General features: G+C 51.4%; 9 protein-coding genes across 9 annotated transcripts; 4 read left to right on the forward strand and 5 right to left on the reverse strand.

The window, feature by feature from the left end:
• Positions 1-338: 338 nt before the first annotated feature.
• On the forward strand, positions 339-1,912 carry ACRALDRAFT_1082879 (uncharacterized protein; the record flags this gene model as incomplete). Its single annotated transcript, XM_071019372.1, has 3 exons — positions 339-696; positions 789-1,348; positions 1,385-1,912. The coding sequence occupies exons 1-3, from the start codon at positions 399-401 to the stop codon at positions 1,910-1,912; spliced, it is 1,386 nt and encodes a 461-aa protein (XP_070872621.1). The 5' UTR covers positions 339-398.
• An 860-nt stretch (positions 1,913-2,772) lies between these two features.
• Positions 2,773-6,663, reverse strand: ACRALDRAFT_1082878 (uncharacterized protein; the record flags this gene model as incomplete). Its single annotated transcript, XM_071019371.1, has 3 exons — positions 2,773-5,795; positions 5,989-6,084; positions 6,160-6,663. The coding sequence occupies 3 exons, from the start codon at positions 6,661-6,663 to the stop codon at positions 3,012-3,014; spliced, it is 3,384 nt and encodes a 1,127-aa protein (XP_070872622.1). The 3' UTR covers positions 2,773-3,011.
• A 330-nt stretch (positions 6,664-6,993) lies between these two features.
• On the reverse strand, positions 6,994-7,315 carry ACRALDRAFT_212353 (uncharacterized protein; the record flags this gene model as incomplete). Its single annotated transcript, XM_071023861.1, has 3 exons — positions 6,994-7,002; positions 7,113-7,255; positions 7,291-7,315. 3 exons carry the CDS (start codon positions 7,313-7,315, stop codon positions 6,994-6,996), a joined length of 177 nt encoding a protein of 58 aa, XP_070872623.1.
• A 46-nt stretch (positions 7,316-7,361) lies between these two features.
• ACRALDRAFT_212352 (uncharacterized protein) lies at positions 7,362-8,751 on the reverse strand (the record flags this gene model as incomplete). Its single annotated transcript, XM_071023860.1, has 11 exons — positions 7,362-7,561; positions 7,612-7,656; positions 7,714-7,731; positions 7,795-7,813; positions 7,864-7,924; positions 7,971-8,063; positions 8,122-8,193; positions 8,300-8,335; positions 8,367-8,490; positions 8,556-8,666; positions 8,739-8,751. 11 exons carry the CDS (start codon positions 8,749-8,751, stop codon positions 7,362-7,364), a joined length of 792 nt encoding a protein of 263 aa, XP_070872624.1.
• Positions 8,752-8,941: 190 nt separating this feature from the next.
• ACRALDRAFT_1082877 (uncharacterized protein) lies at positions 8,942-10,523 on the forward strand. Its single transcript, XM_071019370.1, has one exon. The coding sequence runs from the start codon at positions 8,987-8,989 to the stop codon at positions 10,280-10,282; it is 1,296 nt and encodes a 431-aa protein (XP_070872625.1). The 5' UTR covers positions 8,942-8,986; the 3' UTR covers positions 10,283-10,523.
• A 655-nt stretch (positions 10,524-11,178) lies between these two features.
• ACRALDRAFT_1010195 (uncharacterized protein) lies at positions 11,179-13,954 on the reverse strand (the record flags this gene model as incomplete). The annotated part of the gene is made up of 3 exons (XM_071014713.1): positions 11,179-11,883; positions 11,950-13,559; positions 13,636-13,954. Coding segments are annotated over 3 exons (2,634 nt in total), but the record flags the coding sequence as incomplete, so codon positions are not given.
• Positions 13,955-15,937: 1,983 nt separating this feature from the next.
• On the forward strand, positions 15,938-16,652 carry ACRALDRAFT_1082875 (uncharacterized protein; the record flags this gene model as incomplete). The annotated part of the gene is made up of 3 exons (XM_071019369.1): positions 15,938-16,140; positions 16,178-16,467; positions 16,627-16,652. The coding sequence occupies exons 1-3, from the start codon at positions 16,022-16,024 to the stop codon at positions 16,650-16,652; spliced, it is 435 nt and encodes a 144-aa protein (XP_070872627.1). The 5' UTR covers positions 15,938-16,021.
• Positions 16,653-17,515: 863 nt separating this feature from the next.
• On the forward strand, positions 17,516-17,950 carry ACRALDRAFT_2111752 (uncharacterized protein; the record flags this gene model as incomplete). Its single annotated transcript, XM_071023537.1, has 3 exons — positions 17,516-17,645; positions 17,709-17,782; positions 17,804-17,950. Coding segments are annotated over 3 exons (351 nt in total), but the record flags the coding sequence as incomplete, so codon positions are not given.
• A 3,676-nt stretch (positions 17,951-21,626) lies between these two features.
• On the reverse strand, positions 21,627-21,887 carry ACRALDRAFT_2110838 (uncharacterized protein; the record flags this gene model as incomplete). The annotated part of the gene is made up of 1 exon (XM_071023497.1): positions 21,627-21,887. A coding segment is annotated over one exon (261 nt), but the record flags the coding sequence as incomplete, so codon positions are not given.
• Positions 21,888-22,202: the final 315 nt, after the last annotated feature.

The raw sequence follows: 22,202 nt of genomic DNA on the forward strand, positions 1-22,202 counted from the left end.
TGCATTACCATGGGGATAGGTCGAAGATGCAATGCATAGGTACATACGATGTACCTGGTGTATATGAAGTACTAAGTACGTACCTAGGTACGGACCCATAGGATCTTGCTTGTTGGAAGATGCGGAAGGTGTGGAAAGTGTGGCAGGTAATTATGGTAGAAGACCTGTGGCGCAGCAAGTTAGCTCCGGGCAAGTGGCTCAACGATGGACGCACGGGCCACACTACCGATGGACTTTGTCTGGCCCGTTTGTTCCCAATCAAGGAAGAGCCCATCCATCATCCTACCCAATCACGACCCATCTCTTGACCTCTTTGAACTTCACTTTGGCCGTCCCTTGCTATTATTCTCTTCCATCTCTCTACTTTCTACCTCTACCTCTCACCTGGACCGACCATCATGGAGAACCAGGCTCCGCGTCAAGATAACCAAGCGCAGCCCCCCGTGTCTGCTCCTGCCACTACCGACATCCCGTCGCATTCGGCCCCCATGGACCAGGTCCTACCGGAAGCCCTCCAAGAAGTCGCCCCAGGCGCCGTCCCCGAAGTCCTCCCCGGCATGCTTCCCACCGGCGAGGCCTTCATGTCCCAACAGCCTCTCAGCTCCACCCCCAACCCTCCCCCATCAGGCAATGGTGCCGTGTCCATCGTGACATCTGCTGCCGCCCCTGCCGTGGCCCATGACGGCATCAGCGCAGGTGAGAGAGAAAAAGCAGATGCTGCCCAACTTGTCCCAGAAACTCCATTGACTAACTTACTTCTCTTTTCCTCCCTTTCTTCCTTCGTCTAGATGAGATCGCCTTGTACGATCGCCAGATTCGCCTCTGGGGCATGCAGGCACAGGAGAAAATCAGGAGGGCAAACGTCCTCCTCATCACCATGAAGGCCCTGGGCAACGAAGTCGCCAAGAACCTCGTCCTCGCCGGCATCGGCTCCCTCACCATCCTCGACGGCGACGTCGTCACCGAATTCGACCTGGGATCGCAGTTCTTCGTCTCCGCCGACCAGAACCACCTCGGCCAGAACCGCGCCGTCGCCGCCGCCCCCGCCGTCCAGAGGCTCAACCCCCGCGTCGCCGTCCACGCCGACCCGGACCGCGTCCAAGCAAAGGGCACCAGCTACTTCTCCGCCTTCGACCTCGTCATCGCCACCGACCTGGACCCGGACCCCCTCAACATCATCAACACCGCCACCCGCCTCCACCAGAAACCCTTCTACGCCGCCGGCACCCACGGCTTCTACGGCTTCATCTTCGCCGACCTCATCGAGCACGACTACGTCATCGAGCGCGACCTCAGCAACCTCGCCACCAAGCTCGGCCCCGAGTCGCGCACCCGCGCCGTCGTCGCCGTCGCCACAAAGACGGAGCACCGCGCCGGCAAAAAGACGGTCGAGTCCGTCACCAAGCGCGAGCTCTACTCCACCTGGTACCTCGCCTCCGAGGCCGCCCACCTCCCCGACGACATCGCCCGCAGCCCCCGCCGCCGCAAGGCCGTCTCCCCCGCCCTCTCCTGCCTCCGCGCCCTCTGGCAGTTCCAGTCCCTCCACGCCGGCCGCCTCCCCAGCCACGTCAACGAGGACCTCGCCCTCTTCACCAAGCTCGCCACCGCCCACCACGCCCAGCTCGGCCTCCCCTCCGAGACCCTCCGCTCCGAATTCCTCCGCAGCTTCCTGCAGAACCTCGGCAGCGAGATGGCCCCCGTCACCGCCATCATCGGCGGCCAGCTGGCCCAGGACGTCATCAACGTCCTCGGCCAAACCCAGCAGCCCATCCAAAACACCGTCATTTTCGACGGCAACACCATGGAGGCCGCCGTTTACCCGCTGCACCCCCCCGGTCCCCTCGGTCGGGAGCTCTTTTCCGTTGCCATGGGCAACGGTGCCGTGGTGAACCCCGGTGCGACAGCCATGTGATGAAATAGATCCTGTGGCTGGGCTCACCGGCGTGGGAGCGCTGGGTAGCCACATGATTCTATTCTTATTGCTTTGATTATATTAAAAGCAAGCATAAACAAAGAAAAGGCTTCCTCCGCATCTCTTTTCCCAAGGTTGGTGGAATTGGTTAGTACGGAGGGCCACATCCTATTTCTTCTGGACGGTAACACCAAAGTGCTACGACTTGGCAAAAGTTATTCATACAAGACGGCGTATGGAATGGAAGGACAGACAGGATGGGAAATGTAAAGAAATACAGGCCAAAATAATGAGAAATTCGAGGGAGGGGGGTGGGCCGACCGTGATGATACCCTATACCCACCCTACTCTGACCCTCTGCTTGTTCTTAGAAACATGACATGCCGAGAGAGAAAATAGGAAGCCCAGCAGTCCCAGGCGATTAACAGACTCGTGATATTAATCGAAGGCCAATGAATTATTCACGCCACGAACCGCACTCGGATTGTTCTTCACTCTTGGCGTAGGAAACTCATATAATTAGTGGACGGAAAACAGCACCATCTCAAAAGCCGTGCCATCATCATTCACTCGCAATCCCGCCGTCTCGCCCACGGCCCTCGGCACAAGATTGTTCGCAGGCCGTTTGCAAAATCGTCAAATGCGTGTCTCGTTCCATCCAGGCGAGACCGCATCTCATCACTTCATCATGTACAAGCATGCATGCCGCTGATGATCTGTTTGCTCCTTGTGCCCCTTTTTCCCTTGTAGCCTGAAGGGGTATCTATCATCCAACCGAAAAAGAAAACAGAAAGAGCTGAAAGGAAAAACACGTCTATAATACAAAAGGCGTCGGACTCCTTCAACGGACCAACGCAGAGAGAAATGAGGCGGGGCCCAACAAATATATATGAGAAAAAAAGAAAAAGAAAAAAGGTTGGGCCTCCCTCCGGTACTTCGCCTTGCGGACCATCTCACCACGCTGGGGAGCCCTTATGCTCACATCAAGGAATCTTGGGCTTATAGACCGAAGCCCACACCGCGAACTCGACCTTTTCGCTGCCATTGTGGATTTTTCCTTCGCGGGCGCTGGGAAGGAGGCTGCTTCTGTCCCCCCCTTCTAGTTGGAATCACGGCGCTCCTGACCGCCAAGGCTCCTATTAGTCTTGTGGGAATACTGGTTCCACGACCGGACGACTTGCGGTCCGCGGGCCGGTGGTTGCTCCGTTGGCGTATAATCCTTAATGTTCTCTCCGGGAACGTATTGCACCGTCCGCAGCTCCTGGGCTTGTTGCTGGCCCTGGCGGTGGGCCGGCAGGGGCGCGGGCGCCAGCTCACGATATCGCCCGTTGGCAGGGGGCGGGCCTGCGCCGCCGGTCCTCGGTCGGATGGGACTTCCATAGTCCGGGTTGGGGTTCATCGACTGCGCGGCGAACGGCATCATGGATGGGCCGGCCTGCGTGGGAGACGGGGCGATGGGCGCGTACGGGGAGGCCAGAGACTGCGAAGTGGGGTATGTTGCGTAAGGCGACGGCGCCGGTGCCGCATGACCGCCGGGGGTCATGTTGGAAAACGGGTGGCCCGCGCCGGGCTGCGGCCTCGTGGGGGTGTGGTCATGCCCGATGCGGCTCATGCCATGGCCGTAATAACCGTGGCTGGTATCGGCAAAAGAGTGATGCGGATGGGGCCGCAGGGGCGGGAGAGACGGCGGGGCATGGGCGTGATGGGGGTTCGTGAAGGGGATGCGCGATGCCTGTGCATGACTAGGTCGAGTCCGCAGTGGAGGAAGAGAGTTGTGGTGGTGACCATAGGCGATGGGATATGGTTCTTGGTGAGGCGGCGCCCGATGGCTGACGTCAGCTCGAGGCGGCTCCATCGTGGGGTACTGCACTCTGGGCGACTCGGCATAAGCCGGCCGCATGGTAGACATCTCTGTGGGTCGAGCAGGCGGAAGGTCGTGATGGTGCACGGGCGGCCGAACAGGAGGCGGCGGCTCGGCAAAAGTGGCCGAGGCACGTGTGTGACGGGCGCGGGTGCGCCGTGCAGTCTCGACTACTCCATTGTGAGGAGTGTCGTGGTACATGGTGGGCTTCAGAGCCAATTCCTCAACCGAAGGTATGGTGAAACTCGAAGTACGCTTCTGTGCGGGCGGTTCCCTCAGGCCAGGCAGGTTATCACTTTGGATAGTAGATCGCAGTGAAGAGTCTTCAACGGCGTGCGGGAAGCAGGGACGCTTCTTGGCCGGGCCAACGGCCGCCGAGGCATTCTCCTCTCGCGGCCGCTTCGAAGATGGAAGTGGCGGCTGGGGAGACGAACTGCAAACGTCTGCCAGTATGGATAGGCTCAGGGTGCCCGGAGCTTTGGGCGGAGGCCGGACGACCGGGGCGTGTTCAATGACCATGTCACGGATGGCGTCGTACGACCTTGTCGCCGGACGCACAGGTGCCGGGGCAGGGACAGGTGCCGGGACAGGGGCCGGGACAGCAACAGGTGCCGGGGCAGGTGCTGGCTTGGGTTCGCGCTTGGGTTCGGACGAAACGGAAGCAGCGGCGTCCAGCAGGATAGCCACGGCGGCAGCATTGACGGCCGAGTCGTTCGCCGGGACGAAAGCCGCGGGGGTCTCGTCGGAGGGTGCTGTTTTCGGAGGGGGTGTTTCTGCTGTTGGGCGGGGCGTCGCCTTCGAGGAGGGCATCGTTTCTGACGAAGGCTTCCGTTCCGGGGATGATAACGGTCCTGAGGAGGGGATCGGTTCCGAGGATAGCTCCGCTTCCGAAGAGGGCGCCCCTTCCGGCTGTTCCTGTGGTTCGGCAGACGCAGTCCGCTCTCTCTGGGCGATCCTGGAGCGCATGTCTCGCAAATCTTTCATCTCGGGCGCCTCGATTTCTTCCGCGTCAATCCCCTCGGCGGCACATACGGCAGATAGAGCGGTGGCCAGGCGCCTCTGGCTTTGCTTCTCTTCAATGGCCTTGGAAATCTTCCACGGCATGATGCTGCGGGAAGCGTGGATAGTCTGGCCTTCGGGGGTGAGGTAGACAATCGGCTTATCGCCCGGTACGACGGGCCTGGGGTCCTCGGCATCGTTCTTGCTGTGAGGCAGGAAGTAGCCATACCTTGGATGGACTCGATGTCGCTGGACGAGTTCCTGGTCCATGTCCTCGTCGCGGATGGTGCGGGCGTCATGGCGTGCCAGCATAGGATCGTAATGCCAGGTGTTGGTGTCGTTCTTTCCGAGGTACTTGCCCCGCTTGGCGAGCGTGGCAGCGCGCGTGGGATCGTTGGTCGAATCTCTGTAGCCAATCTCGATGGGATCGAGTTCCCAGGATGGGGGCACGATGATGCGGTTGTGGATGATCTTGCCCCGCTCGATTTCGGTCTTGGTGGGAATTCTGTTCACCTGGCGACATCCATACTCGTCGGGCTCCGAGGCAAACGCGGGAAGGGCTGGGACCCGGTCCTTGAGAGGGACAGGGCCAGTAGCGGCTTCGTCGGGGACTGGGGTGCTTTCGCCCGACTGATCCTCTGACGCGGCCGCGTTCGTGTTGGGCTGCGCGGACAACAAGCCCTGGGTGTGCTGCTGAACGGGGGCTACCTGCGAAGCGGGAGGATCGGCTGAGGGTTGGCGTTCTTCGGATTCTGCATTTTGGCCGCCCTTCTTCGCAGAAGGTTGGCCGTCGGGCTGGTCCTTGGCCTTGCGCTTTGGCTGCGGCTTGGGGGCTGATCTGGACTTTGGTTTTGTGGGTGTGGGTGGTCGAGCATGGGCTGCTTGCCGCAGGGCATAGGCTTCCGTCCCTTCGACTAATTGCGGGTATGGCACGAGATGGCCGTTATGCCATACCTCATAAGGGCCAAAGTCATTAGCCTCCTTGTCAGTAATGAGCTTGTAGTTGTATGACTCGTCGACGGTCTAGGTGTATTGTTAGTCGGGGATCTCGAATGACGCGTGATGCGAGGCAAAAGGTAATGAACAAAGCCTTCTCGAGATGTTTATGACAAAACGATGGATAAAAGCGGAGAGAGAAGAGAAGAAAGAAAGAAAGGACGATAGAAATACAAAGAAAAAAAAGGGAAAGAAGAAAAGAGAAAATCCCGAAACGTACATCGACGGGCTGGTCCTTGTCGTAGAGTTCCTCAAGCAGGTCGAGGCGGCGAATCTGTGCATCCAAGAAGCATTCCTCGGCATCTTCGTAATTGTTCTGGGATGCAAGTCAGTAAAAACCGGCGAGGGCCAAGCGATCGGTGAAAGAGGTGTGGGGGGAAAGCCAACTTACTTTGTAGATGGCATGGATGGCAGCCACGACTTCTCTGTCCCGCTTGTTTTCGGTGTCGACGTCGTAGCGGCGGCGGTTCTCGGACAAGTGAATCTGGTGCTCAAGGCGCTTCTTGAGCTCGTCTCGGAGCACGTCGTACTCGGGGACGCGCTTGTGGCAGTTGGGGTCGGTCTTGAGAGCCTCGACTTCCCTCTCGGCCAGCTCGATAAGCATGGGCTTGAGGTAGTGGGAGAGTTCGTTGTAGTAGGCCTTGAGCTCGCGCTGGCGTTCATAATAGGCTTGAACCCTGTCATCGTCGAACTGCTTGGTTCGGCCGCGTCTCCCGCCGACGGCCTTCTTGGGAGCGACGGCGGTGGCGGCGGCGGCGGCGGTCTTCTTATTCGCGGCACCCTTTCGACCACGGCCTCGTCCTTTTCCTTTCGGCGTGGCCTTGGGAGTGGGTGTTGGGGTGGCAGATGCAGATTGCTCTGCGGCATTCTCCGTGATATTCTCCGTATCAGACATGATGCCGGGTGGTGGGATACATGAAAGTAAGTGTAGACGACCCCGAAAGGGAATCCGAATATGACGCGAGGAGGATGACGAGGGCGCGAAGGAAGTGGATGGATGGTTCTAGGAGGATGAAAGGATGCAGAATGAAAAGAGTGGATGTTGTATGGATGGGGATAGATAGAATGGTGTCAACAGAGGGAGAAGATATCTTCTGAAAATTGGGTGAACCGGCCTAAGAAGCGACCTGTTGAAGAATCGGGGTACAGTAATGGGCCGTGACGAGGAAACGGTCCACGCTGGATGTGTGGCGTGTAGTAAGGCGAGTAAAGTATGTGAGTAAGGTCAAGTAGGCTGAAAAAGCAGCGTTCAGACTCGGGAGAGCCGGTACCCCGAGCTTTATTCCCAAGATTTGGTAGGATAAGAATTAGAGTAAAACGTAAAGAGTAAGAGCGTGAAGAGACCGAGAGGATAGGAATGGGCGAGGGAAGAATATTGTAGGTGTTTGGATGAGTGAAAGAAAACGAGAATAAGGCGTGGGAGGAAAAGAAAAAGGAGGCAACGAGATGTGTTGGCCCGTAGGAGAAGACACCAAGTATAGGTAGGGCTGGTGTGATTTTTTTGGGTTCTTTCTTTCCTAACAGGACGGCAAAGTCGCGGGTGGCATAATGGAAAAGAAGGGAAAAAAGAAGAAAGAAACCGAGATGATCAAATCAAAGCCAAGTCCATCGATGGTAGAACAAGGTGACGTGCTTTTGGTGAATAGACGAGGCTGTGATGGAATCGATGGGCTTGGAAATAAGGAAAACGAGAAGCAGTGTCAGTTGGATTCTGGCAGGAGGCCCTGCAGCCTCGATACCTTGCTCGGTCAGTCGCTCCTTCCGTCTCTTGCGGCTGGTGCTCATTTTCCCGCCTCGTTACCGGCAATAATACAGGTACGGTAGGTACCTAAAGGGTACGTACAGTGCGTACCTACGCCGGTACGCGGGTACTTGGTGGTCAACGTACCTATAACACAGTGCTGCGGGCGCGTCTCTGTTCGCTCCCATTACTTAGTACGAACACGTTCTTCGTTTTCCGTCCCTAGATTCCGATGTGCTGTACATACAGTAGTTACCTACGTACCGACTACAATTTACTTCATACTGACCCGACCCAGACCCGGCTATAACAAGTGCTTCAGTGCTCCTTTGCCTGAGCCCAAAGTGAACTCACTTGAACCGATAGCAAATCCAAAAGGACAGCCGCATTCGAGATCGACCAATCCCGCAAGGGGCTAGTGAAAACGTGGTGTGATTGGCTCGGAATGTTGGATGATCCACCGAATCGCAAAAATTGGAAATGTCAAGTCACGGTCTGGCCGTTTTGGACGGCCAAAGTAGCCAATACTTGGTCGATTTGGGGGAGTCGCCATTCTACGTGTACAACGTGTATGTGCCGCGTGTGGTGAAGTATCATCGTCAAAGTTGGAACTTGTAATACTCCAAGATGAATGAAATACAGCTACCTGTAGCTGTTGGAAGGCCATTTCCAGTCGCGAGCAGACTTGAATTCAACCACAAGACGCATAACCGGATAGATGTGCGCACAAAGGCGATGGATTAATGGTAAGGTGGTCGAGGAGAGCCACCAATCAGGGCCATGTCATCACAAATCCCTACGTTTCTTAAAGCTCAAGGGGTCGGGTCTCAAGTCAAAGGGTTAATCAGAGGGTTAACACTCCATCTATGTAGGGATGGCTCTCAAAGGCCTTGTCAAGGTTGAGAATAACCTGTTTCTTCCAATATGGAATACTGATTCGCAAGGGATAAGTTTGATAATGGCTATTCAAGCGGGGGAATACTGCAGGTCTTCTAGTGTAAATACGTACAATAGCCACTGTACGTACGAACGACTATTGTAGGCACTGCGATCACTAGGTAGTCTCAAGACATTGATTTTGGTAGACCAGACGCAGTATGAAAACACTGTCGATAAGAATTGGGCCTCGGAATAGAATGCATTTGACAAGACGGTTACTTGCCGAATGGAATGGCCAGTTAGTCGACTCCTTACCCAGGCTTCTTCACTTTACCTGCATCTCACTCAACAGTCAAAGACCATCTTATCTTCTACCTACTTCTAAAGTATTTGGTACATGGCCTCCGGGTTCCACAATGGCCTCGGCACGGCTCCACTAGGGTTAGGTAATTCCCGAGCCGCCCGGGTCCGGGAACCAACCGCGTGTTGCTGCTACGTCAGCGCGTCAAAAAAAAAATCAACTCGATCCTTCCCACTCGCTGATCAGGGACCAGTGATCGCCATTCCACACGTCTCCAAGCCTAACCCCCTTCTCAACATGGCCAAGAAACGGAAGCTCGGCGGAGCCTCACGCTTCCCAGACACCCCAGGCCAGAGGAAAAAACACAAGCCCGGTAACCATGCGCCTCCCCCGCCATCCAAGCAGCGGCAGCAGACCAAGACGACAGGAGGCGGCGGCGGCGGCGACGACCAGACTCGGGGCAAGAAAGCATCGCGCCAGCGGCAATTCCACGCCAATCAGGCGCCCGTAATCCCGTTCAAACCCGACGATCCCATCCTCCTCGTCGGCGAAGGCGATCTCAGCTTCGCTGCCAGCCTCGCCGCCCACCACGGCTGCACCAACCTGACCGCCACCGTACTCGAGAAAAACGAGACCGAGCTGCTAGCCAAATACCCCCACGCCGGGGCCAACATGGCCAAGATCCTCGCGCCGAACCCCAAGCGTCCCCGGGGAGACACAGCCGACGTCGCCGACTCCGCAGATGACCCAGAGGACGCCACCGACCATGACCGTCCCTACGATTCCGACGACCCCTCCACAGACGACGAAGCAAACCGCACCCGCCAAAACAATAACAAAATCCTCTACAACGTGGACGCCACCAGCCTCAAAGCCTTCACCACCAAACCCCCCCGCCAAGCCGCCTCACAACCACCCCGACCGCCCCGCCGCCCTACACCCATCCGGAAGACAGGCCGCTTCCGCCACATCATCTTCAACTTCCCCCACGTAGGCGGAAAATCCACCGACGTCAACCGCCAAGTCCGCCACAACCAGTCCCTCCTCGTCGCCTTTTTCCAGCGCGCCGTCCCCTCCCTCGCCCCCGGCGGCGACATCATCGTCACCCTCTTCGAAGGGGAGCCGTATACCCTCTGGAACGTCCGGGACCTCGCCCGCCACGCCGGCCTGGGCGTCGACCGCACCTTCCGCTTCCCCTGGACCAGCTACCCCGGCTACCGCCACGCGCGGACCCTGGGCGTCGTGAAGAGCCGGAGCATACGGGAGGCGGAAGGGGGAAAGGGCCGCCGTGGTAAGGCGGGCGAGAGTAAAGAGGAGGAGGGTGACGAGAGCGGGGAGGAATGCGACGGACATCAGAACCGAGACGAGCCTGGGGATGAGGAAGATGACGAGGAAGAAGATGAAGGGGAGGAAGAAGAAAGTGGAGATGGGCTCCGAAAAGGGGAGAGCAAGACGGCATGGCGGGGAGAAGACAGGGCGGCGAGGAGCTATGTTTTTCGGAGGAAAGAGGAGGTCGAGACGGAGGGCGGACGGGCCACGGGGAAGAAGAAGAAGAGACGAAAAGGCGAGGATTCCGACTCGGATTCTGATTGAGTTCCAGGGCCGGTTGGGAAACAAGTCGTTGTCGCCATTTAACGAAAGACGAAGAAATCTTGATACCCCTGGGCTGGTGCACTATACGCGCGTCGAAGCGAACAAGTTTGAATCATGTTCAAGCACAGAAGAATGTTTGCAAAAGATACCCTGCAAACTAACCGACTGAATAACGGGAATTATCACTGCCACTTAGACGTCGAGATAATGCAGTTTCGACTGTCTGGGTATCCTAGCAACCACCCAAGGAGCTTCACGGTGATCGGCGCACCAGTGAAACGAGCACTCGTGGCATTCCTCTATCTTTCGTCACGTGTCCCTGATAAACATGAAATATCTTGTGATGGTACAGATAAACTATACTATACGGGAATATATATAACAAACATGACAAAAAAATAAAAAGAACAAAGCCGGGTATGTCCAGTAAGCCAAACCTCTATCACAGAAACGCCCATCCCCGTACCATTTCTTGAACCCTTTCAGCTACCCTTGGTATCAGAAGCTAAATAAACCTGCCGCCAGTATCTGTTTTGCAAGCCGCAACTCGTCATACTCCGGGGTCCCAGGTTACGACGAGTTATCCCATTCCCGACATACATAGCCCAGCCAAGTGAGCACCTAGCTACCGAAAACGAGCCGAGCCATTCATGGTGATCGCAACCTCCCCTCCCCAGTCCAACGCCACCATCCGAGTCCGTCTGTTCGGAAGCAAGGATAACGACCAAGAGATATGTACTATGTTTGGGGCTCCCTCTTCCGTTCCCGCATTCTCGACCGTTGCCCAAGCAAAACCGGCGGCTTCACTCGTTCCCGCGATGCCCGTTGGCGATAGGCCCCCGGTCCCCTGGGGCCGCGACATCCGCTCCCTTCCTGTTATGGCCGTGAGACGCGGCCTCTAACCGCAACGCTTCCTCATTCTCCCTCATCAACGCCTCTTCCTGCTCGCGCAGCGCCTTTTGTTCCTCCGTGAGCGGTTCCGGGGCGCCACCTTGGGGTCCCACTTCCGTTTCCAGAGGAGGCGGCGGAGGCGGCGGCGGTGGCGGCGTGGTCACGTCGCTGTTCGCATGTGCCTCGTCTTCCCTCAACCGCTTCGCCGACGGTGTCTCGGATGGCGTTACGCTCGCCGAGGCGGCCCCCTCTTCGCTCTCACGCTTTCGCTTGCGCTCCTGGCTGTTCATCGAGGCGGCCGTCTCGGAATCAGACACAACCGCGTCGTCGTCCTCGACCGCCGCTCCTGCCATGGGCTCGTCTTCATTTACTGCGGCGGTAGGTGCTGCTGCTGCTGCTGCCGGACGCGAGTTCGCTTCGGCCTCCGCTGCCCCATCGGCAGAGCCGTTCTGCTGGGCCGCCTTCTCCGCGTTTCTGCTCGCATGGTCCCCCCCAAACTTGACCACGGCACGATCCAAAAAGTCTTTGACGTACTGCTTGACCTTCTTCGCCTGCTTGGAGCTGAGGGGGACCGTCGGGTCCTCGACACGGTTGTTCTTGTAGTCGGACGAGACGAGCTTCTTGTTGACGTCCCGACCAAACTTTTTCAAGTCCTCTTTCGACAACTTATGCCTGTACTTGTCGAGAACATATTTAACATGTGGGAAAAGCTGCCGGAAATTCACTTATCAGCATACGGATGACAGGAATGAGAGATTCGAAATCGCCAGACGTACCGTATTTTCATAAATCTTCATTTGCTTCTCAATCGAGTAAGTACGCCACTTTTCTTGTTTGGTCTCCTTGACCGGGGCCTCGGCTTGCTGCGGGGTCCCCTTGTCCGACGACTTGGGCGTGGTGCGTTCCTTGGTGACCTGGTCGATGATATTTTGGAGGAGCTGCTGTTCTTGCAGGGCCTTGGACGTGGCCTTTTGGGGCTCAGCGGCCGGCTTGGTCGGACGCTTCCACGTCGTCGCGCCCGTTTTGTCATAAAAGTAGACGTTGCCGCGGGCGTCCTTGGCCATGAACCACCCTTCAGGCAGGTGGCCGTTGAAGTGGTTCTGGGACCGTCGGTGACGGTTGCCGGTGTAGAAGCTGGCGTTGCGTTGGGGGACATTGCTTCTGGGTCCCCTGGGGACGTCGGCGCCGAAGGTCGGTTCCTTCTTGGGCCGCTCTTCCTCGCGGTCCATGTTGCGACGCTCTTCGAAAGAGGGTACCGTGGCGAGGGAACTGGGTGCCTTGGGGTCGATTTTGCGTCTCTTGATGCGAAAGGCCACTTCGAGCTTGCCCCATTCCTCGAGCAGGCGCTTCGACTCGGCGGCCACCCTCGGGTGTTCGGAAAGGGTGAGGGCTTCGATGGTGGTTTCGATCTTGGAGTCCTGGATCTTGTTCCGGGTGAGGCGCGGGAACTTGTCGAGGATGTTGAGCACCTGCAGAGCGACGTTGTTGTCGTCGATGAAGGTGTTGAGGGTCGTCCTCAGGATCTGGTAGGCATGCATTCGCATGACGCAGTTGATGACGACGGGGTCGTCGCAGCGTTGGATGCGCTCCAGCAGCTTGACGGCGATCCACTTCTCCTTGCACTGCATGAGCGTAGCCATGACCTTCCTTGCGCCTTCTTCGTCGAGACCGCGGGGCTGCACGCGATTGACGTACTCTTCGTCGTCCTCGTCGGGCTTCTTCTTACGCGGCTTCTTCGCCACGGCAGTCTCCCAGCTGTCGCCATCGTCAATGCCGAGGGCCTCCACCGTGGCCAGGGGCAGCTTGGTGGCGCGCTCCGTCTGGGTTTTGCCGCCGATGTAGCCCGTGCAGTTGGGCTCGCCGCAGTAACAGGGCTGGGGATCGGCACCGTAGCGATCCACGTTGTAGTTGAACACCAGCTCTTCTCCCGCCTTGACGGCCCGCGCGGAGAAGATGCCCATGCGCAGCTTGTCGCCGACGACCCACTTGTCGACATAGCAATTGGGGTTGCACGAGTGGTTGCAGAATCGGCCGAGGTTACCTTTCTTGGTAGCGTCGACAAATTCATGCTTGGTCAGAGACATGAAGTAAAAATGCTTGATGTTCTCCCGGTCGTATTGAACCATGCGACGGCGGAAGGTGGGTTCGTTGATGACTTCGCCGATGTATTCGAAGATGAAATCGTTTTGTTGCAAATCGACGTTGGTGCGGAGGCCGTAACCCTTCTTTTCCGTCTTGATGACGGAGACGTCTGTGTATACCTTGCGTTGAAATCTTTGGTTCTGGCAACCGCCTGCGCAGTTACCCATACCAACCAGACACTCCATTTTCGTGGCGCGATTGATGCAGTCGGAGTCTTCTCCACAGGGCTGATTGATGCCGTTTCCTGCGTAGAGGAAATGATGTTTAGTTGGAAAACAAAACATATAAATGGGAAGGAGAGGGGAGAGAAGAGAACTCACGCAGGTCCTCACGGCAATCACAATCGAGGGCGTCGTTGTCCGTAGAACCCATGTTTTTGGAGCCGTACAAGCAGTCCGAAATCACCTGAAATTCCCGACAAGACTCTTCGGTTGCATCGGGAAGGTGGTTGAACAGGGGATGTTCCCTCTGGACGAGTTTCTGGGAGGATTTGCGGGATGATTTCGCCTGGCCGGCCTCTGGTGTCGACGCGCTATCACCACGGGGCTTCTCCTCGGTGGGAGAGCTGCCGGGGGTTCGCGCTCCATGTTTTCCATCGTTCGACGTAGAGCTCGTTTCGTATTTGACGCGAGTGCCGTTGACGGCCACTGCGTCGGCCGTCTTTTGTCCATCCATGGCCGTGCTTGCTAGGACATGATCAATCATGGGTTAAGGCTGCCGCGAGAAACGTGGCGTGGCGCTTTGCTAACTGAGAGGGTACAAGGCGATAGGCGAATCGATCGGAAAGTAGGTAGTTGAGCGTCTTTGCGTTGACTTGGCTTCGAGTGGTCTCTTTTTCTTGACTTTTGGCGACGGTGGAGGGGGAAGAGAGCCAAGACACTGGAGGAGCGAGGGCGAAAAATAGGTTTCTTGATTGGGCAGAGGCGCACGCGAGAAGTGTCGAGAGGAGGGCCACGAAGCAAGTAGCCGACCAACGGATTGATCAAATGGTTCCTGGTGGCGATGGAGGTGAAGAATGTCGACAGAAGACGAGGTAGAAAAGTTCAAAATAGGTCAAAGGTCGACTGCGTGGTCAATGGATGCGTCTTGGAATTGCCGGCATTGTACTAAATAAATAGGTAGTAATAAAAAAAAGGACCGGAATTTTTCAAGCCGGTGACTTTTTCAACCCGCGACTCGGTGGCGGCAACGCAACTCCGAAGAGTTCGTATAGGTAAAAACAACGGTCGGCAATTCAGCGATTTCGCATGCGCCCAGCAAGGCCGAAGCCGAGGTGAAGAAGAGCTCTTGGTGAGGCGACAGACGAGAATGTGTAGCGCGTGAGGTGGAAGCAAGGGCGCGAATTCTCAACGAGGAGTCGCGACTATTGTGGGGTTGGTTTTGGGGGGGGAGGAAGACGGGCAGGTTCAAGAATCAGATCCTGTAAACGGCGCGATTGTACGGGAACGCAAACCCCGGAGAGCAAGAGAGCCTTGACGATGAAGTAGGAGAAACGACTGATGATTATCTACTCCGTAGTGAACGACGACGTGATGGAATCTCACTTGACTCTCCAAGTCATGACCCCCGGAGAATACATTCGCCGTAATGCCGACACCGCGTTCGGTCTGGCCCAGACCGAATCCTTGTTGACTGACGAAAGCGTAAACTCGGGAAATAACTCTCAAAATACACTCCCCTAACAGCATTATGTTGCCCATTTGTAACTCACTATAAAGTTCTGCCATGTGTATTGCAGGGACGGATCTGGTTCTCAAAATTATGACCTTGAGCGCAAAATACGGACACCAACCGGAGCTACGCTGATTGTCTCGAGTTCGAGTCTTCCCTCTCAGCATAGGCTAGGCTAGGCTGCCCTTCTTCTCACACAATGGCTTGTCTACGTTTGATAGGCATTCTCAATTCCAGCGACGCTGTATATTCGAGGAGGCGCTATTAGCTGGCTTATCTTTTCTTTTTCGAGACGGAATTCCCAGGGCGAAATACCATGTTCCCCTGCTCACCGAGCTCCTGTCCGAGAGCAAGATTTGCGACCGATGCGACCGAACGCCGGCTTCTCGAGTGACTGCAAGGTACCGCGGGGGCCGCGACGGAACATGGTCAGCTGCCAGTCGACTCAATGACGCCGTTGAAACCGTGCGCGCAAAGTAGGGCAGTAAGGCGAGTTGCCATGGGCAATGACGCCAATGCCCAGCGACTCTGGGGGAACCCCGACACGAGGTAGTGTGCGCGGCGAACAGGGCATCCCATGCTATGCAAAGGGCTCTCTGGGAGTGGTGATTAGCGAGGACAATCTAGTGATTTCCTCGGCCAGGCGGTCACGGTCTTGACTGCCAGCAAAGCAGGGGAGGGCTGACCAGTGATGGTCGACGTCTTTCGTGGGCGATGTTAAACCTCTGTGTTACCTCGATTGGGGCCCAGGATATTACTTCCCAACGCCGCCAGATCTTATTCCGTCCACTTTTCTATACCCCCAAGCCCTAGGTGAAGACATCGGTGTTATGTATGCAGGCTTAGCTGAATCTCGATTGTTAGCAATTCAGATATATATCCTGCTAAGTGACTTATATAACCCTTACCTAGCAACTCGATCGGTCTCTGTGTCGACTTGGGCCGATGTCGCCTCTTCCAGTTCTCTCCAACGCTCCTTCGTGTCAAGGAGGCACGACCCCTTGCCACGCACGTTTGAACTCAGACTTCCATAAGATGAAGTCAATCACAACAACTAACAATCAAGGCTATGTTCCAGAAAACAACGTCACATTCGCCAAAATGCCGATCGACCCTCTCCTTCCGGACGAGCCGATCCTGGCATCCTTCACCGAGTAAGAGAAGAACTTCTACGACTGGTGCGTGCATCAGAGCCAAAACTCTGACGCACGATCTAGTAGGGCAATTTGACGATGCCGATTGCCCGGGAGGCTTCATTTTTGTCCAGCTCGGCGCTCTCTTTGCCTACAGCGGCACACGGCCTTGGGCGAGACCGTATCTTAGGGCGCAACGCCATCCTCCCGGGTCCCTGGACGGCGATCGAGACCTGGTGGAGCTGAATAACGAGAGCGCGAAGATCAACTTCCGGGTTCAGGCCATAGACGCGTGCCAGATTGTCCGTGTCAAGGCTTGTTCGGGAGCGTCGGAAACGCTGCTCGTCCGTCAGTTTATCAAGGATAGGTAGCTTTTATCTCAGCGGGCTCAGACGTTTTGATTCTAGGCGTGCGTGGAAGTAGTGGGCGGCTTCCCGGCTAATTCGTGGTGTACATAGTAACATAGTTCTGCTTAAGTTATATAAATACAAAAAATACACTTAATAGGTGTAAACCTAAGCTACACGCTATAAAAGGTATATTAACCTGGTATTTCTAAGATACCTAGAATAAACGTCTAAGGAATAAACGCAGAGCTAAGCGTATTTAACGAACGCTTTATATAAGGAAAATTTCAAGGGTCTGTTTTTAAAACGTAACCAAATAATAATAAAAAAAGATACGACCTTCCTGTTTATCGTCTAAGATAAAGAATTAATCGAATATAAATCCATCTTATTTCTAGCCTTATATAGCCTCTGCTTATATCTGCCTAAATACCCTATTATAAAATCTATTTAACGAACGCATATTTATAATAATAATAACCCCCCTCTATCTTCGCCTATATACCAGATATCGCTAAGTAAATTATATACTAAGGATCGTTAAGAGTAGGAGAAGCTTAGACGGTAGGTTTAATCGTGTTTCTATAGGTTACTACTTAGGCAGTATACTAATCCTGGTTTTCGGGTATTCTTTTTCCTTCTAGTGCTTTAAGGAATCGACTAGACGCGGAGGTACTAATATAAACATTAGTCTGGCTCGTTATATCTAGAACGCGGCTTTATTAGTTTATTATTATAACACTTTACGATATTCACGCGTTAAATTACCTATAAATAGCCGTAGCCTTATAATAGCTTTAGTTAGTAGCAGTAAGCTTATTACGACGCTAACTTATTAGCAGATAATAGCTATTACTATAAGAATCTGGCCGGATAGCCCCGATAACGACTTTAACCAGGGCTCTAATAATAAGTTCCGCCGCCGCGTTAATTAGCTCTATAAGCATGCAGAAGGTAACCCCGGCGCGTAATAAGCTATCGTATCGAAGGTTATCTATTATATCCTGCGCGTCTAGGAGCCGCGCCGGTAATAGGTAGACTACGTTTAACGGCTTATATTTAATAAAAAGGACACTATACTTATCGCTACCACTAGATACGGTAAGAGTATAATCCTATACGTATACATAGCTATTATAGCTAAAATCACTATTATTATCGTCCCTTTATCGCGACTCGGTATATAGTAGGCTAAAGCCATTAAGCGAGATATCCTAGGCTTAACGCCTATTTAGATCGAAGCCGAGACTTATCTAAAGGTTTATACTATTAGTATACTATTCTCCTTTTATATAGCGACTAACCTTATCCTAATAGTATAGAATCAACGCGTCTAGGATAACGTCTGCGAAGGGAAATATTCCTATATTATCCTATCGCCTAAGCAGTTAATAAGCCCTGGCTTTAAGGCTATCGCTTATAATCCTGTATTCGGACAGAAGCTAGGGCTCTTAGCTATTAATAAAGTCTATATAATTAGCTAGTAACGTGAATTCCGACCGGACTTTGCCTATATCTAGGAAGCTCGCCTACTTATACCTTAGGGCATACCTTTATTTAGTTATACTATAACCCTGGACCGTAAAGGATAAGACTTTATCTTAGAGTATACTAGCTTCGATTATACTCTCGAGATCTTTAGGACTTCTATTAATAGATATAATATCTCCCTTATCGTTTAGCCCCTTATCTATAGTTATATAACGGACCCTTATCGGCTTAAATTTATCCTGCAGATAACGCTAAGACCCTAGGACCTGCTAAAGATAATTATTTATTTAGACTTAAAGCCGAAACTATTTACCGCTCGTAGATATCTTATTCGTTAGCTACGTAAAAACCGGGACCTTAGTAGCTTATAGGCCGCTACTATTATCCGTCGATATAATATAGATATCCGCCCGGGTAACAGAGATACTATATATAAAGAGTTCCGTAAAAAGGACTCTATTACCAGGGTGCTTTTAGCCACGATAGCTATAAGTATAGGAATTAATATTCCTAATATTAAGAATATCGTGTAGTTCGGTCTGCCCCTATAGCCTAACCTAGCCGATATTATCCAGAGGTTTAGGCATGCTATACGCAAAGACTATAGTAAAGGGGATTAAGGGACCGCGTACCTATTCGCACCCTAATAATACTTCGATTATCTTAGACAGACTAAGCCTATCCCTTACCGTGGAACTAGGCTTCGCCGGGCTATTTTAAATAAGCCTGCTCGTCCTAGCCGCCTTAGAGACTAAGTGCTTTAAGAAAGGGATAATCAGAGCGAAGCTAACTCGTAGGCTTCGGGCATAAGCGATTAGGATTAGTATGCTATAATAATAGGGGACTAGACCCTCTTCGGTATTAAAAAGAAAGTTAAATAGCAGAAGTTAGAGCTAAAGTAACGCGAGTCGTTAGTTAAGGATTATCCGGAGGTAATAAAGTTCCTAAACGTAAAGGGGTGCTTCCGTAAGGCTATACTAGACTACCTCCAGGAGCCTTATAATAATCCAGACCTCGAATATAAGCGGCCTATCGTAACAGAAATCTATTATAATACCTATAATTATAGGCTTAGTAAAATACCGTCCCTTTAGCCTCGTGATACTAATAAGAAAATACTATCTATTAGATCTTTTACCCGCCTAGCCCTTAAGATAATTATTAGGCCCTGGTATCTAGATAAGGCCTAGACTCTTATTAGCGTCGAAAAGCGTCGTATAATATTAATCCCGGAGATATAGATAAAGAACCGCCTCTAGTAGGCTATATCGCGTTAATTTTCAGGTCTTATTAAGGATAAGGGTTAACTCCTATTCACTAATATCGCCGAATTAGTCGATAAGATCCTAGGTATAGCAGATTAGGAATATCGTAAGACTCACGGGCAGGAATTAGTTAATATCTGTGTTACTAAGTTACCCGAGGTTATATATAGGTAGGAGGGTCGTAAAGCAAAGAAGGGTTATAAACGAGCTCGCGGCTTAGGCCTTTAATCTATTAGCGGCCCCGTTATAAAAAAATAGAGAGATAATTACTCTAGTAATTATTATAAGTAAAACGGTAATTATAGAAGTAATTATTATAGAAGGAAAAGAGATAATAGTTACTATGATTTTAGCGCGAGCCTGGTATATAGTTAAGTATAATAAAATTAAGCTTATAGCCTTACGTGTTTCTTATATAATTATAGTAATAATCCAGATTTCGTAGATATTATTATCGTGCCGTATTAAAATAAACAGCTTAATTTATATATATTCCTTACTACTTATTATAAATATTAACGGGATTCTGCTCTAAGATATTAAGGAGCTTATCGATATCCGGTTTATCCTCTTCCCCTCCCCCCTCGCTATCTACTACGCCGTCTCCCTCGTTTAGCTTAGCGAATAAACATAGAATAAAGGGTTATAGCAGTATAGTATTAGGTTCACCGGGTTCCTCCTCTTACTACTATTACTACTACTTCTTAAGCTTAGCCTATACTAGGGCCGCTATCTTAATCTAAAGCCTTACCTTAACGCTAGCCCGCTAGGCATCCGTTATCTTTAGGTATTCTTCTTTCTTCTATATTAGCAGGTCTAGGCCAGCAGACCTAGGCAGTATAATAGTCGGCAAAACAGCGACTACGGGAGGGGGGTTAAGGGGGGCGGCTAGCGGGCTCGATAATAATAAGGGCGCCGAGGAGGGGGGGGCCGAGGATATAAGGTACTCTATCAGATTATTAAAGATATACTAATTCCTATAGTTATTCTAGGTATATACGGTTATAATAGGAATACTTACTTCCCTGGCTATTATAATAGCAGCAGGCGTAAGCGCCTCTTATGATACTACGCAGCGAGGGAGGTAGCACTATACACCTAGTCTATAGGCCGAAGCCGCTTTTATATCGGCTATATAAAGAGGGAGCCTTATCGCCGGTAACCTATAGTATAGCAGCGGCGACGTTCTAGCTTTTATTAGTAGTAAATACACCCTTTATGCTAGCGATAAGGTCCCTTTTTAATACCAGCTCCGTAAAGCAAAAAGCGGCGCCGGTAGCCGGGCGGGAGAGGCGATATATAAGGTGCTTCTTAATATATTTATACGCTATTTAGATTATAGTATTAGTTAGATACGGTCTAGTTATAAGCTATTTATAAGTAACTAACCTATGTATAGCACTACCTCTTCCTCTTATATTCAAGGGCGTTTCTGCTATTACTTCTGCTTCTAATACTTCTTAGGTCTTTTACCTAGTAGTTTACCTATACTCCTAATTAGTATACTAATATTTATAAGTAGATAATAGATAATATATATCGCTCCTCCTCCGAAAAGGATAGGAGATCGTAGATATAATAAGGTATAATAATAGTAGCGATAATAACTAGATATTACTGCTATTATCGGAAAGATTATTAATCGTGATAAAATCAAAGAGGTGGCCAGAGGTAATTTCAGATTAGGAGATAATTACTCGTAATTATCTCTAATTCTATTTATTTATTTATTTATTTCTTATATTATTCTCACTTCTTTATTACTATTTATAAAGGCGGCACGGCACGTATATATAATATCCCTTATGGCAAACCAAGCCAGATAAGTAGTTTATAATATCTACTATAATAATTATAGAAGCAATTATCTACTTCTAGGTCCTAGACCTTTTATTTTACGATAATAATTATAGTAATTATAGATATAACTCTCTTATTTATTAAGCCTCGGATTATATAGTGGTTAGGGAATAGGGACTATTATAATATAATCGTTTTAATATATAAAGAGTTAGAATATTATATTTACTTCTATAATTACTACTAGAATAAAACTATAATTACTGTAATTATCTCTCTAATTATCCTAGTTAAAACCTCTAGCCTAAAAGTTATACTACTTATTAGTAAATAACCGATCGCCCTCCTCTTAATAGTTAATTATATCCTCTTCTTTAGTTATTCTAGGCACGCCGGCCTACTTACCGGGGTTAAGTGGCTTCCTAACGCTATTATTAAACTCTTCTAGACGCTTTAAAAGTGCCTCTTAACTAAGCTCGTAGATATTAGGCGTATTAAAAATAGGTCCTTTATAGCGCTAAGGGCGGGTGGCTCTATTATTATATAGCTTATAAGCATATTCTATAATCTAGTATAAGGCCTATCTATATATATAGGTTCCCTTTTACTTAGTCCTAAGGAAGCTCTTTACCGCCTTACGAATAATAGCGATATAATTATTATTTAGGGCTAGTCTTTTAAAGGTTAAGGAGATATCGTGGGTAGAATTCTTATTATATTTAATATCCAGCGTATAGGATATATTAATATGCTCGATTAGTAAGTCGATGGCTTTATAGCCACTACCAGTAATAACGTAACGAATAAGCCCACCCTTTAATATAGCCTCGCTTACTTTCTTATTAGATATATCTAGATATAAGAGCTAGGCGAAATATATTATCTCTAGCCCGTACTTCTATGACTTACCACCCTAGAAAAAGATAGGCAGTTAGGGTATAATATCACGGAGAAGACCAAAGTCTCTATAATAGATAGCCTCGTGAATAATAAGCAGGACCTTGATAGATTATAGAAGACGGTAGTAGCTACGGAATTTAACGTCGATCGTGCTATTATCTAATCGTGCAGTATCGCTAAGCTAGGCCTCGAGCATAAACAGTTTCTTCTATACCGTATTAAGGTGCTCTTTAAGTTCACCGGGGGGAATCTCCTTTACCACCTCTTCAATATTCGATAG

The sequence above is a fragment of the Sodiomyces alcalophilus genome (assembly GCF_042370955.1).
Source record: "Sodiomyces alcalophilus JCM 7366 unplaced genomic scaffold ACRALscaffold_7, whole genome shotgun sequence".
NCBI classification, from domain to species: Eukaryota; Fungi; Ascomycota; class Sordariomycetes; order Glomerellales; family Plectosphaerellaceae; genus Sodiomyces; species Sodiomyces alcalophilus.

Coding starts and splice junctions, on each gene's coding strand:
- ACRALDRAFT_1082877 (XM_071019370.1), top strand. CDS start 8,987: ATGGCCAAGAAACGGAAGCTCGGCGGAGCCTCACGCTTCCCAGACACC.